The sequence below is a fragment of the Echeneis naucrates genome, chromosome 19 (genome assembly GCF_900963305.1).
Source record: "Echeneis naucrates chromosome 19, fEcheNa1.1, whole genome shotgun sequence".
In the NCBI taxonomy this organism is placed as follows: Eukaryota; Metazoa; Chordata; class Actinopteri; order Carangiformes; family Echeneidae; genus Echeneis; species Echeneis naucrates.
Window position 1 is genome coordinate 316,327 of NC_042529.1, and position 15,880 is coordinate 332,206.

Sequence of the window (15,880 nt, forward strand, 5' to 3'; positions counted from 1 at the left end):
ACACACGCAGTACAGAGGATGTTTATATATATACAAATAGTATGTATGTAGATTGTTCAGTTAATGTAAATGTAACTCACTTAAACATATTTAACTTGTCTCTTCTTCTGCTGTTTAATTAAACTCATCTTCTGATGTCGCCGTAGTACAATGCCAACATGTAAAATGAATGAAAGAACCATTGGCCCTAACCCCACCCAGCGGAGGGGTGGGGCCAACGGTGGCGTACTCACAGTGGGGACTCTCCTTGCCACCGGCCTTCAGCAGCAGCTTGGCAATGGGCGTGTTGTTGGTCATAATGGCAATGTCTAGTGGCGTCAGGCCCTGGCTGTTGGGGGTGTTCAGGTCCAGCTCCTCGGCCGAGAACTGGAACAGAAGAATCTGCACCGTGTCCAGGTCCTGCTGCTCCACCGCCTCAAAGATACAGTCAGTGCCCTGCATGGTCTGGAGAGACAATTGTCCACGGTCACCATGGTGGCAAAAATCACTCTCACTGTTCAGAAAAACTACAAATCACATGATGGACAGGAAGCTAGAATCAGCTGACTGAATTGACTGAATCTCTATCTGTTTACATGAAGTCCTGTCAGCTGTAAATGAGTTCCTGTGTCAGTGACGTCATGATGATGTCACTGTTTCCCTTTGACACTTTGATGGCACTGAGCATCGCCTCAGCTCTGACCGTTCACTGATGTGTGGGTGAGACATGTTGACAGTCTCATGATGTCAGAGAGAGAAAGCTCTGCAGGCGGTGGCGGCTCGGAGATCGAATCAAATACATGACAAATGAAGGGACAGGGGTGCAGGCCCTGAGGACGTCCTGGTAACAGGATTAGTGAAGGTCCCAATGAAATCATCATTGATCCGTTTGTTCAGAAACAGGGTTTCCCTACAGCCCTCACACCTGACCATAAACACCTGCTGAACACGACTGTGGGGCTGATCCATTAAAGGTCAAAGGGCCACAGGGAAGAACTTAACGTTAACTGAAAATAAAGAAGTGTTCAGTCCAGAGACAGAACAGAATCTTTACGAGGACATAAACAGGATCCACCTCAGAGTAGACGGATTGCTACAAAATCTTCAGAAGAGATTTGTGATTATTTGTCAGTTTGAAGACAAAATGGTGCTTTGAACTCACTGAGGCCTTGCGGAGACGATCCGTCTTGCCAAAGAAGTAGGCATCTTCGAAGGAGGAAGTGCTTCCTCGCAGTTTCTCTGACAGATTCCTGTAGAGGCGCTTGGCAGCGCTGGGTGAAGCCGGCCCACTGGGGCACTTCCTGGTTTGGGACAACTGAAGGTTCTGCATCTGCTGGGTCATAACACCCGGAAGACGTCTGTTGGGAGGAGATTGGGGGCGGGGGACTCAATAAAGACCCAGTACACTGTAACAGGCAGAAAACTCAGAAAACATCATCATCAACATTTTGTGTCCCACCAATGTGTGCAATGGTTTCTGGGTAATTTATGGTGTTCAGAGAACCGCCGTCCAACCCACAAACAATAAGACAACAAACAGCTGATATGAATAAACATCACCACAGGAACATGGAAGGGGAGGGGCCTGTCAAAAATTACCCAGTAGTCATGAGAAACAGCTGTAGAAAGTGAGTAGGTTTGTGTGAAAAGTGGCTTGTTACACATAATTGGTTTAAACCTACAAACATCAATCTGACAGCCCCTCCCCAATACATTTGGTCACCAGGTCCAGATCATCAGATCAGAGACAGATGGTTTTATCATCATACCTGTCTCACCCCCCGGACCCCCAACACACACCAGTACAGTGTGTCTATCTACACACTTTAACAGGTTAGACCCTAACCCACACACACACACACACACACACACACACACAGTAGGTCTGCTCCATTGGTCACAATCTCTAAATCCTACAATACCCACAATCCTCAGTGGCTGTTGCCATGGAGAGGACGAGCTCTGAATCAGGACTGGGGCTTCATATCTCAGCAGCTGGACTCATCCAGTAAAAACCTGCTGAGGTTCCCTCAAAGCCTGATAAGGATTGGATGTTTCTTCCTGAAATGCATCCTGGGAATTGTAGTTGTTAGCTGTGTCAGAAAACATCTGGTTTTCTGTTTTACTGGATTAAATGTGAAATCTGGTATGTTTTTCAAACTGTCCTGGAAACCTTGCGTTGTGTGCGTCATCACCTGTCCAGACTGAGTGAGGATCGGGAGGTTCCCGTGTAAGACTGGGGCTTCTGGTCTTTGATCAGAGCATCTCCAGCAGATCTCTGGTTCCACCTCTGGGCCAACTGAGAGATCTTACTGTCAGACCTGACACACACACACACAGACACATACGAAGGGAAGCAGACATCTGTTAATAACACAGACAGATGTTTCCACCAGAATCAGAGGTACAGGCTTAGAAAGTTCTCCTCTTCCTCACTGTGAAGGCGATTCAGCCCAAAGTCAGAAATTCCTGTCCTCGTCCTTCCTCTGTCATTTGACACTTAATACCATCACATCTGAGAGGAAACTGGATTTCCTCTGACTGCCTCATCCTGCAGGCACCTATACAACATCCTGCCGGACTGCAGCAGAAATTCAACACCGAAAAGATGAAGATGAATGGTCGGTGAAAAATCTCAGTCCTGCTGCAGAACCCAAACATGAAACTAATGTGGTCCACAGAGATCGAGACCTGAGCGGACACCTGTCCGACCAGAAGTGATGCACAGAAGTTGCCTGACACTGAAAATCATCTGTCGCCGTACGGACAGATGTGAAACACAGCTCAAAGATTTTGTACTCACAGGAGGACTGATCCTCTGGAGGGGGGCAGCAGCAGATCTCGCCCAGAGTCTGAGCCTCCTACGCTGGGTTTAATCTCTCTGGCTGATGCCTCCTGACTGCCGGAGCTCCACTGCCCTGGATCATCTCTGCTAAGTGTGTGTGTGTGTGTGTGTGTGTGTGTGTGTGAGCGCGCCTGTCTCTATCAGCTCCTACTGTGGAGCTCCGACTCCAGCGGATTGTGCTGAACACCTGTTCACCGGCGAACACATCGCAACACATCCACACACAGATACACACATACAACAGTAAGGAGAGTGAATGGGTGGAGGAGTCGGGGGGGGGGGGGGGGGGGGGGGGGGGGGGGGAGGGTGGGGGAGAGAGAGAGAGAGAGAGTCCAGAGATATGAACACACACACACACACACACAGAGTGCAGTGACTCTGTGGACCGGGTGGAGGAGGGGCAGCAGCTTCAGCCTTTGAAAAAACTGTAAGTAATATAAATACTAAAATTGTATTTACTGATGCTGAAGAGAAAACAAAATGTGACAAGACTCAGGATGTTGTAGTCACAGCTGTGACATCATTTCCTGTTTGACTGGCTTGGTTAATTGTCACCTGTGTAACTGATCCGATGTAAATATTGATCGATGTTTGATCATCAATGGAAACATCTGTGTATCGTTCATATCATTCAACATTCACAAAAACATGTAACCACGGCAACTTGACTGAAGCCTGACCACACACTGTGACGTTCCGCTGTTCAGCAGAGAGTGTGTGTAGCTGTTCACTCAGCAGAACTCATGCACAGCAGCATTTCTGAATGTTCCTGTACGTTCCTGAACATTAGTCCTGACTCGGAGTCTTCAGTTTGTGAAGGGTTTGATTAAAGCGTTAGCTCACTCTGTTTAAAACACACCTCTTCTAACCAAACAGCCGCTGCAGGTATAAACGAGCAGCTGTTTCCCTCACTGACATAAACATGAGAGGACACTGCAGCACCACACACACACACACAGGTTGAGAGTATATTTGCAGAAACAGACGATGAACGTGAACGTTGAACGTCTGTATATGTGTCTTTGTGTGTGTGACATAGAAACCTGTTGTTCCAAACCTTTTGTTCTTCTTATCTGTCAAAGCAGCTGTTTCATTGGCTGTATAGAGGAAGAAGAACGTGTGTGTTGGGTTGTGTTAGGTTGTTGAGCGTTGTGTTGTATTGTTTATTGTGATGTGATGAATGTTATATTGTGAAGTGTTTTGTACAATGTGGTCTGTTGTGGTGTGTTGTGTAAACAGCAGACAGTCAGAGACTGAACTAATGTGTCTGACCCCTGGACAGCAGCTGACTGTTTGGGGACTATTTTCTGTGACATATTGATCCTCATTTCCTTCTTGTGGGAGGAGGGATCAAATATGTACAGTAGAAAAGACTGAAACGCTCCTTTTCACACAGCCTCATGAAGGCTCAACCAAACTGCTGAAAGGACTGGAACTGGACTCATATGCCATGCTTTCATCTGCACTTTACTTTTTTATCATTTGACAAATTGTTATTATTAGTTATTAATTAGTTATCATAATAAGTATTTGGTGATGCTGCTATTTTAACTTATTGATCTATTAATTTATACTTCTAAGTTGGATTGCTGCCACATCCAATATGATTGTGTAGAAATATGCAATGAGAATAAAAAAAATCTATATATCTTTGTAATACAGAGGTAACAGATCATGTATTTTACTGAGGAACAGGCAGATTCTACTAGAATATTTTTCTGTCGCATCATCAGGAACCAGCAGCTCCACCAGGAGATTGGCTCCTGAACCTGCAGCCACCACTGAGGGAGAAGCTGCCTGGGATGAAACTAATTCAACTAGTTGCAGCTGTGATGCTGTTTGGACAACAAAAAGAACTCTACACAATAGATGTGCCAACATCCTGCCGGGCTGCGGCAAGGAGACGAGCCCTGGCACTTCATTGGCTCAGAGCTGCCTCAAGATCGCACTGTTTCCATGGTTCCCATTGAAGAGCAACAGGTGAGGGAGAGCAAGGGGGCAGGGAGGGAGAGAGAGAGAGAAATGAAGGAGGATTTGTTCAGTTTACATTCCTTCTTAACGATGAAGCCGTGGCCTTCATTGAAGCTACAGAGTTCTTGACATGAGGGATCCCATCATCCTAAAACAGGATCAACCCCCCCCTGCCCAATGGCTTCAACATCATCATCATTTAAAAAATGAACATGTTGTATTTCATACTGAGACCATAAACTCACCAGGAAAACATTGACTGAGGGGGACGTTTTCCCATAGACTTCAGTATAATGGGGGGTGGGGGAACGTTTTCCCATAGACTTCAGTATAATGGGGGGAGGGGGGACGTTTTCCCATAGATTTCAGTACAAGGGAGGAGGGGGACGTTTTCCCATAGACTTCAGTATAATGGAGGGTGGGGAGTGTTTTCCCATAGACTTCAGTATAACGGAGGAAGGGGGCGTTTTCCCATAGACTTCAGTACAAGGGAGGAGGGCGACGTTTTCCCATAGACTTCAGTATAACGGAGGAAGGGGGCGTTTTCCCATAGACTTCAGTACAAGGGAGGAGGGCGACGTTTTCCCATAGACTTCAGTATAATGGAGGGTGGGGAGTGTTTTCCCATAGACTTCAGTATAACGGAGAAAGGGGGCGTTTTCCCATAGACTTCAGTACAAGGGAGGAGGGCGACGTTTTCCCATAGACTTCAGTATAACGGAGGAAGGGGGCGTTTTCCCATAGACTTCAGTATAACGGAGGAAGGGGGCGTTTTCCCATAGACTTCAGTACAAGGGAGGAGGGCGACGTTTTCCCATAGACTTCAGTATAACGGAGGAAGGGGGCGTTTTCCCATAGACTTCAGTACAAGGGAGGAGGGCGACGTTTTCCCATAGACTTCAGTATAACGGAGGAAGGGGGCGTTTTCCCATAGACTTCAGTACAAGGGAGGAGGGCGACGTTTTCCCATAGACTTCAGTATAACGGAGGAAGGGGGCGTTTTCCCATAGACTTCAGTATAACGGAGGGGGGGACGTGGTAGCTGCAGCTCTTCTACCGCTCATCAGCTCCAATAAACCTGCCTTTCTTTCCTCCTTTTCATCACCATGGCAACACATAGCCAGAAGCCATTACTCTTAATGGCCACCTTGGGTCCCTCAGCATGTGTGTGTGTCAGTCACATAACAATTGCTGCAAAGTGATACACACTGCACACCAGAGCAGTTCCACTTGGACAAACCCCACGAGGTTCAATGTGATATACTGATCTGTGTGTGTGTGTGTGTGTGTTGTGCGCTCATTGGAGCTGCAGAGATGTGAAACTAACAGGCTGCATTAAAGATTTGGATGTTCTGGTTGCTTGTGTATCACGTTGTGCTTCCATCTGACTCATTGTCCAACAACCTGAACAACATCTCACCCCATCACAACACACTCCAGTGTGTTTGTGTGTGTTTGTGTCTTGGTTGCGGGGGTGGGGGGAGGTTGAGTTGTTAAGTGGAGACAATAAAAATGTTCAGGGTGACAGGAGCAGTAAAAACACAGCTGTGGGGGTTTGTTGCTGCAACATTGTGTTCAAATGCGTGTGTGTGTGTGTGTGTGTGTTACAGAATGATAACATGAATGTAAATGTCCTTTCAGCTTCAGTTAAACATGTTTACGTGTGTACTGACTGACACGTATTAACCTTTTACAGCCACATTCATGTTTTAAAATGTCCCCACAGAAATGAAACGGACTTCAGTGATAAACAGATTAATGAAGTTGTTTCAGATCTGGATCAGTCTGACTGACTGGAGCTCTGCTGCTTTACTTCTGTGTGTTTATCCATCGAGTCTCATCAGTGTGGAGATTGTTTTCATCTGTGAATCAGTTTCATTAGAAAATAAATTATAAACAATAACTAAACATTACTGAGCTGCAGAGCTGTGTTTGTTTTAGGGTGCTGAGTGTATACACACACACACACAAATTACTGCTGCATTGGCCCACTCACATTTCAATTAATTTAACGTCAGCTTCAATGGAGCAAAACCTCACAGATACACACTAATTGAATACTAAGGAATAAATGCCTGCAGGTATATGAACACACACACAAACAGACACACACGTGTACACAGTGTGGGTGGGCAAACTGATTAACACACACACCACCACCACCACAAGATCAATGAGGGAACGATTATGAGATATGTCAGGTTATTTGTTATAAACTAAATTATGAAGTACTGATCTTAAGCCAAACTGGACACAGGGACTGCTGAAACTGACAGGATCCAGATCAATCTGGATCAGGACAAAATGGACAAACTCAGATTAACAGCAAATAATACTGATCTTCATACATGAAGATTCAAATATAGTTTCCTGAGAAACTGTTGAATAATCTCATGTCCATGGGAGATGAGTCCAATCAGAGGAGAGGCTCAGATCTTCTGGGATCAGGTGGGAGTAAGAAAGAAAATCATCTTCACTCTATGGGAAAGGCGTACTTCAGCTCCCAGTATCTGGTCTAGTGGAGGAGTTTATGAACTAAGGTTAGGACAGAACTGTTATCTGGGAGTAAAGATGTGGTAGTTACTAAGGTGGTTCCAAACCCAACCAAGGGGAGAAAATGGAATCCAAGAATGGCAGTGCAGGAAGAGAAAGCAACTCTTAGGCATACAGAGACTGTGGGTAATGTACAGATAGGCCGAGGAGGCTTGGGGCTTGGCCCACGTAAACCAGTGTGGAGTAGAGCAGGTCCCAAAGAGAAGAGGAAGCTAGTTGTAGAGCAGGTTCGTAGACAGGAGGAAATATGGGGTTAGGGCTAACCCTCAGGCTAAGCAGGGACAGTGGTTGAACTGGGGAGGTGTAGAGAGGAAAAAGCTTAGTTGGAAAGAGCTGTGGAGTATGGAGGAAAGTAGAATTAGATTTTTGATAGAGGCAACATATGATGTATTGCCAACTCCCCAGAACCTAAAACTAATGGTAAATGGTGACCCGCAATGGTCGTTGTGTTCAGGTACTTCAACTCTAAAGCACATCTGGCCAGGTTGTAAGGTTAGTCTGTCCCAAGGACGGTATACGTTGCGTCATAACCAGGTTTTAAAAAGCTTAGCTGCAGGCATTGAAGATATACGGAGGCAGGCAAATTTAGGAGGTCTAAGACAGAGAGAGTGGCAATTCAGTTTGTTCAAGAAGGAGGGAAAGTTAGTAAGATAACAAGGAGGCAAGGCAGCTTAGAGGATGCCAGTGACTGGGAGATGCAGGTGGATTTAGGAGGAAAGCTTGTTGTTCCCCAGGAAATAGCCTGTACAAAGCTAAGGCCTGATATAATTTTGTGATCGTGCCGTGGGAGGATTCAGTTGAAGAAGCATATGAAAGGAAAAAGCTCAGGTATGCAGATCTGGGGAAGGATGCTGAGCAGCGAAGATAGAAGGTTAGGATTTGTCCAGTGGAAGTAGGATGTAGAGGGTTTGTAGCCAGATCTGTTGTTGCTTTGTTGAAAGGAGTTAGGAGGACGGGGACAGAGGGTGAGGAAAATAGTCAGAGAAATGTTGGATGAGGCCGTAAGATCCAGTCAGTGGGTGTGGATTAGAAGAAGTAATAGTAGCTGGGGGCCCAACAGGGGGAGCTCTTAAGACAGAGACTCTTTGGAGAAGCAGATGAAGTGTATTTAAGTGGAGGGTGTGGCCTGTTTGAGCCTCATTGAGAGCATGTGGGCAGTCAAGATGAGTTGGTCTGTATTGGATTGATTTGGTTTGATTATAGGACTGTTCAGGTGAGTTTGTTTTCTGACTCTGCTAGTGTAGCTTGTCCTCCACCTCCTGCACCCGAACCAGGGTCTGTATCCCATCCCTACTTTCACTGGTGCAGTTGGTGAGAGGTCAGAGTAGTTGACAGTGGTGCTGTTTGAGATAGTTGTCTTTGTGTGAGGAGTGGTGATGGCTGGCATTGGGGGGGGGTGACTCTGGGATGCCACTGAGCACTGTTTAGCCTCCTGGAGGTGTCATGGCCTAACTAGATGAAACATCGGTGAAAGGAGGTTCCCACCTGATGACCCCAAAGACATGTTAGCCATCACTGCTCAGTAGCCTAGTTAGATATTATCTTCAGGGCACATTGTTGTAAGGAAGTTAGTCACTGAGTCTGGTCCAGTTTTTTTGTAGCACAGGTTTCTTGTGCTGCTCTTATGCTGTTTGGATGAGACATGACGCAGCAGCTGACAGTTAATGATTGTTGATCCACCCTCAGGAATAAAGCGTCTCTCCAACAGAATAAATCAAGAGTTTGAAGGACAGAGACTGAAGAGAAATATAAAAATAGAGCCTGAATCTACTGAAATAGATTTTCTTGTTGCATAAAACATCTTTTCATCTTGATGTGTGCGATGGTCCATTCAGCCTCTTTACAGAGCTCATGGCCTTGAACATACATTAGTGGAGTCTAAATATGCAACAGCATTCAATAACTATGACCAAAATTACATCCTTGACTGGAGCTCTTTTAAAATCAACAGCAAGGAACCAAGCCAAGTGCCAATGATCAAGGATGAGTGTCTCATCAAGACGTCACAGACCTCAGGTCAGATTTCAGGAGGAGGAAGAAGCTGCAGCTTTCAAGCTCTGTTTTCTCTTTAACATAAGTCACTTCAGGTCAAGCACGAAAGATGAGTGGGGAGAGAAATATTTAAAAGGCCGTATTTTAGCAGTCTTTTATTTTGGAAGATGGCTATCCATACAAATATATATTTGTGGTTTTGACAACTAAAGTCCATCTCATGTAGTTTTAGTGAGCCAATCAGAGGAGAGGATCTGATCCTCTGTGTGTACAGTTATAAGGACTTCATCTGGTTCACTGGCTCTGGTTGAATTGTAGATGTTCATGCTTCCTGATACTACTTCAGCAATAAAGAGGAAACGGGTGAATTTCAACAGAAAGTAAACTATTCCAGCTGATGACCAGAGGAGACCTTGAGTCAGGACTTACTTTTTCCTGGTGTCGTATCTGCCTGTGGCTCCCAGACTCTGTGGAGGAGACAGAGGAGGAAATGAGTTTTGATTCTGGATCATGCAGCTTTAGACCACCTGTCCCTCTTCACACTGAGGTCTTTTCAGATGATGCTTTAATCAGGTGTGCTATAACATCGACTCCACAAATCAGACATCACAGATCACAGAGCTGATGTTGGCCTAAGTCCACGTTACATCATCTGGTCCTCATGTTTTTATGTCACTGAATAAAAGATGTGTTCGTACTTTATATTCAATATTTATTGTAAAATCACCATTTTAAGGCTCTGTGTTTACACTGACCATAGCAGATTAGATTATAGAGGAACTGGTTCTTTCTTTTGCCATCTCTCTTCTCCATAACAACAGTAAGTGAGGCTCATGGGTAATGTAGTTTTGTTTTTGTTTTTGTTTAACCTGACCTGAACCTAAAACCTGTAGAGGATAGTGGGAAGACAACCTGAGGATACATGAACATGAAAATGACAGGAATCATAGCACACAAACGTGAAGAGTTTGAGCGACTCCTGTTATGTCACCGTGTGGGAGGAGAAACTTGCCATGATGCCAAGTTCAAACAGACTGATGTGAAACCACCGGGAAACTGAAGGTGAGAGGAAGCAGCAGGGAGACGATGGCTGGCACGATTTGACAGACATATGCAGGCAGGATGTCCAGCACCTTGCGATGAAATTACTCTGTCACCATGACAACTGGAGATAACGCTGCAAGGGAAAATTGATAGATGTACACGGAGCCTCCTCCCTCTTTCATTGAGGAACAGGGCTCCCCTGAAGCGCTAAACTTTGCCTTCTGCTGCAGTGACAGACCGTCTGCAGGTCACAGCCATGTTGATGACACCTCTTTTACAGGCTCTGACACATCCACGCCAGTGCAGAGGTTAACATCCTTCTCAGCTGAGCAACGATTTGGCCCCCACATCCCAAAAATTTGATTATCATTCAACCCACAGGAGGATATGTCACTCACTGGTGCCAGACACACATAGCAGGCCACGAATGCAAAACACATACACAAGCATATAAAGGCAGACTGAGGCAGAAGGACAGACAGGACTGTTCATCAGCAAAGACCTGATCCTCACTGACCTGACACTCAGTCAAACCTTCATCCCGCCACCGTATCACTTCCTCTTCATTCTGCTGGTATTTCTGTGAATGTCAAAACAGCGACCATGTTTTGATGTCAGAGAACGCCCTTTGTGCCAGGAGACAACAGGGTGACAGATGTCAACCAGAGTCTGGCTTCAATTAACGCCATCAGGTGAAGCTTAACATTCCTTGCCGATCCCTCACTTTATTTCTGTGGGCTTTTTGTAGGTCGAGGTGGATGTGGCTGAGGGTGATGACATCACAAGGCCCCAGAAGTGCTCGGAGCATTTCTCTGAGACCTTTGATATTTTCACTGGATTAATATAGCAGTGAGACCTGATTTAGAATCAGAGACCACATGGAGGTCTACCTTTAGACCATGAGGACCTTTGATATAAAATTAAGAATAACACCTGACATTGGTTAAATCCTGAGGAGGCTTTTTTTTTTTTAAAAGGCTAAAAACCCAGAGACAAAGTGGAGCACCAGACCAACCACCTGAACCACCAATCAGTCTGCCAACTGGACCACCCTTGGCTTAAAAATAAATTAATAATAATACATTTTATTTATAGTGCGCTTTACATTTAAAACAATCTAAGTGTTTGTTGGTTTTGTTGGCAGATGGTCTGGACCTACAGGGTCCTGATCATCATGGGGTCAGTCTGGGACAATATGGAGACTGAAGAACTGGGGAAAGTTCTAAGAGACTGGAACAACCTTGCTGCTAAGAATCATTTGAAGGCAGATGGGGCCGTGCAAATCCTGTGAGTGTACTGTCTGTTCTGGACCCTGACCAGGCTTCACCTTTCTACCACTAATTTGAACTAATATAACCTCACTCTCTGATACATACACAGCCAATCGAGGCTGACCACAGCTGAATCTCTGCCCCCCCCCCCAGCCTCCCTGCCCCACTATTTCTCAGTTCACCTTGCTAATTTGAAAAAGGCTTTATTTTGGTATTCGTCAGAGGCTGAACTGTAACAAGCTTGTTGGCCTCTCCCGGGTTAATTAGTCCAGCAATGCCAGCATTCATAGTCAGACGAGGAGCCTACAGACGGGGGAGGCCGAGCCATCCCTTCTGGCAGCTCTAAGCGCTGACTGGCAGGTTGGTCTGCCGGATGAGTGGCAGGCTAGGAGATCGATACGGTGCTGCTAACACTTGCCATATTAAGCTGGACTGGTGAGGGGTAAAACCGCTGCACGGGAAAACCGGCGAGTTCTACGGTTCATGAGGTGGCACCAGATGAACCGCCATCATCTGCTATGTGGGAACTCTAGATTTAATATTGTAGTCTGACACTAACTACATGTTTTACAGTGCAATTAGGGAATCTATTGACCAGACATTTGTGCGATAATAAAATGATTGTCGCATCAATCTAATGATTAGCATAGGGTTATTGAATCAACAATGATGCGTCTTTCTCACAGCATCACATTAATAATATAAAATCTACGATTTAATTTAGCTTGTAGATTCTTTTATTCAATATTGGCTTGAAGAACATAAAATCTGTAAAAGTAATTTGGATTCTGGGAAGTTTAAAAGAAACTTATAAACGTGGCAGATCACTGTATCTTGGTGAATTTCTCCTTGGGGATCAATAAAGTTATATCTATCTATCTTCCTTGCCAATATTAATATTGAAATATTAGCCATCACTTTCCCTCTTAGTAGCTGAGTGGCTTTGACTGCTGCTCTGAGTTGAGTATTTCTGTGCAGGAAATGTGCAACTGCAGCCCTTCACATTTGTTTATGCAGTCCTCTTATATCATGCTGACACATACTCCTGAGGTGGAGGGAGGGACGGGGGCAGAGGCGACAGCGGCAGCGGCACCAATCATCCGCTCTACGCTGTGTTTTTTCAAGGGATTAGGCTTAATAAGATGGCAGGCTGAATTTATGGAGCTAATATTTCATGGTGGGGTGATTCATGGAGGATTTGGTGCAGCAGAGCAGCTTAATGGATGTTCAGAAAGACTTGCTTGACTTGTGGCCTGATATGATTAGCCCCATGGGAGCATGGCTGCTAAATACACCACTGTATAAGTGTTTGAGAGTGTTAGTGTACAAAGACGGCAGCTGAGAAAAATGTACAAGTAAACAGGACACATACACAAATCCCTCCTGTACTGGACTCTGTGTATGTGGCATGTATTTATTCTATATGGACAAGATGATGGTGGATAAACCATGTTACAGAATCACCTCATCTGTCAATATTCAGCCATTGATCTGTACTCTGATCAATCAATCAGTTCTACCTGAACAGATGAACTTATTAAATTCTATTTTAAACATGTTTATCAGATTTTAGAGAAGTGGAAAAATATCCTGACCCTAGATAGGATGATTATGGACTGAAAACAGGAGCAGACAGTGCTGCTGTAATCAGACCTGACAAGTAAAAGTCGCTGTTGACCTTACTTACTTAAAAGAATAAAAACTGCCTGTTAAAATTGTTCATTTCAAGATGTGAACTCTCCGTGTGCAACAATAAACACACATTATGTGTACAACACTCACAAGATGCAGCTGTTTTTAGTATTATATTTTATCTAGTTTTAGTGTTCTCATTGTGCTGCAGAATAATGTTCATGAGATGGATTTCAGACTGAGACACTGTTATAATGCTGTTCTGAACACTCAAGACATAAAGTTTTATGTCAACATCAGTGACACAGCTTGCGGCATAACACATAAGTCTGAGCAGATTAAAGCTCACAACCTGAAGAGGTCTGATGAGCTTTGATGGATCTAGTTCAGATTTAAAACCATAACTGGCCTACGTCTAAATCCAGTCGTGGGTCTGGACTGAATGTCTCTGTCATAAGACAACTGTCTGAACTCTATTGAAATGTAGTCTGGGAGCCAGGGTCAGCTCATCTACAGAGAATATAACCACCACAACAAAAACATACACACACTATTCAGTTTGTCCAAGATGAATCATATGTTTCACAGTATCTATCTGCATCAGCACCGTCAGATAGCAGCTCATTTTAGTGCCTGAAACTCCTCAGGCAATAAAGCACTGTGTGTGAGAGAGAGAGAGAGAGAGAGATGGAGGAAGTAAGACAGCTGGTGTCTCAGTCTGATTAAACTGTGAAAGGTTTAACAGCTTGACTCTCAGAGAAAAGGCATGTTCTCTGAGATTTATTCATTGAATCTTATTGGGGGAGTCTGACCAGAAAACGACAGCCCTCTCCCAACAAACCAACACAAGAGCTCAGGGAGTGAGAAACAGAGGAGCTCGCCCCCTGCTGGAGCTGAGGCAACTAACAACTGCTGAGTTCTCATCATCTTCCTCCACAGGTGAAATGAGCGGAGCAGCGGATGATGGTCAGGCTCAGAAAATCCAGGATAGAAGCTGCAGAGAAACCTGATTACACCAGTTTAATAATCTAAGTTTGGGGTAAAGCTGCAGCTGACTGTTGGCCCCGAAAACAACAACACTGTTTTAGAGTTTCATCCAAATTTAGTGCAAATTCTAAAAGAAATGCAATGCTTGTGTTTTGGATCTGGATCTGGATCTGGTGTATATGAGGGACAGGGACTGTTCATCAGGAGGGGACAGTCCCAGGAATGATGAGGTGTTACCATCCTGCTCGTGTCCACCAGCTGCTGCGCCCTCTGTCCTAAAGCCTGTTCCTGTTTTACAGCGGCAGAGTAAACACCCCAAAGCCACCAGCACAACTTTCCACCGCTGACCTGAGCATAGCAACCAAGACCACCAGCACAGGCGTGATTCCGTCTCCTGGCTGCCTCTGTTGAGTGGAAATCTATTATTTACTGAGACAATGGAGCAGAATGTGAGAGGACACCAGCTGCACAGCGTTTCCACACAGACACTGTTACCAACAGTTGAGATACTAGAAACACACACAGTTCGCTCCACCTGCTGGTTTCCTCTTTTAATCTGCCAGACTATTACTGAGCCAGTTAGATCTTCATCTACACCACAGGTGGGTTAGACTTAATGATAATGAAGTAATGAAGTAAAGAGCTGGAGCTGCACAGTTCAGCTAAATATTATTAACATCACAACAGATCCGTAACACAAACACACAAACTGTTGCTTCTTTGATACAACATCAAATGTGTCACAACATTGTTGTACTTTGTCAGTACCATGTGTGTTGTGGTGCTACAGACACACTCGGGATTACACTTTCTGTGATATTGTCACTCAGATCAGGATCCAGGATCTGGTGGACCTGCTGTGTTACAAACCACCTGCAGGACTCAGAGTCCATGAGAGTCCATGAGGCCACAGAGCAGGACTTGAAGGCTACAGACCAGAGTGTGTGAAGAGGATCGTCCTGTGGCTCACACAATACTGAGCCGTGACTCACTGTGACGGCTGAGGTGGTAAAATTAGTTCAGAGAAAGGACAGAGAGAGAGAGAAACAAAGAGTGAGCGAGCTCTATCAGTCAGCAGAGGGACAGGAGTCATGCATGCGCGCGCGCGCACACACACAAACACAACCAGATATAAGTGCACTTCAGCACTGTTTTAAAACAGACTCCACTCAGAGTTCAACAGTAAAACTAATCCAGCTGAGTCTCAGACAGAAAATGATGCTGAGAAACTGATCAAAGATGGAGGACGATGGATGGATGCACACACAACAAGTAAAACAGCAGAGCTCCATCACAGAGTCAGACTGATCCAGATCTGAATTAACTTGGTTCATCACTTTATCACTGAACGAGCTGATTCTCCAGTTTAAGGAGGAAACAGGAAGAACCATCAGAGAACAGCTGTTGGAGGAGGAGACGCTTTCGGGGGAAACAGGAAATAGATGAACAATGTTCGCTGCATATAAGTTTTATGAACGTACAACAACTAAAGGAAACAGCTCATCATGTTCGATGTGAGAAAGCACCTTCAACCAAAGGACTTTCGCCCACCGTGGTGAAGACAGGTTCATAATGACTTAACATTAAAGATGGTGGACACAGGTGT

At 44.9% G+C, this 15,880-nt stretch overlaps 1 protein-coding gene across 8 annotated transcripts in view; it reads right to left on the bottom strand.

The window, feature by feature from the left end:
• ankfn1a (ankyrin repeat and fibronectin type III domain containing 1a) overlaps window positions 1-15,880 on the bottom strand; it is a 36,493-nt gene that overhangs the window by 13,526 nt on the left and 7,087 nt on the right. For 5 of the 8 annotated variants that reach the window (XM_029527069.1, XM_029527065.1, XM_029527066.1 and 2 more), the window contains exons 6-9: window positions 9,770-9,807; window positions 2,175-2,300; window positions 1,142-1,337; window positions 234-444 (exon numbers count right to left, since the gene is read on the bottom strand). In XM_029527069.1, coding sequence (XP_029382929.1) covers window positions 234-444; window positions 1,142-1,337; window positions 2,175-2,300; window positions 9,770-9,807 — 571 coding nt within the window. Of the gene's footprint in view, window positions 1-233; window positions 445-1,120; window positions 1,338-2,174; window positions 2,301-2,782; window positions 2,953-9,769; window positions 9,808-15,880 lie in introns of those variants that run through there. The other 3 variants (XM_029527070.1, XM_029527072.1, XM_029527071.1) reach the window with 3 other exon arrangements.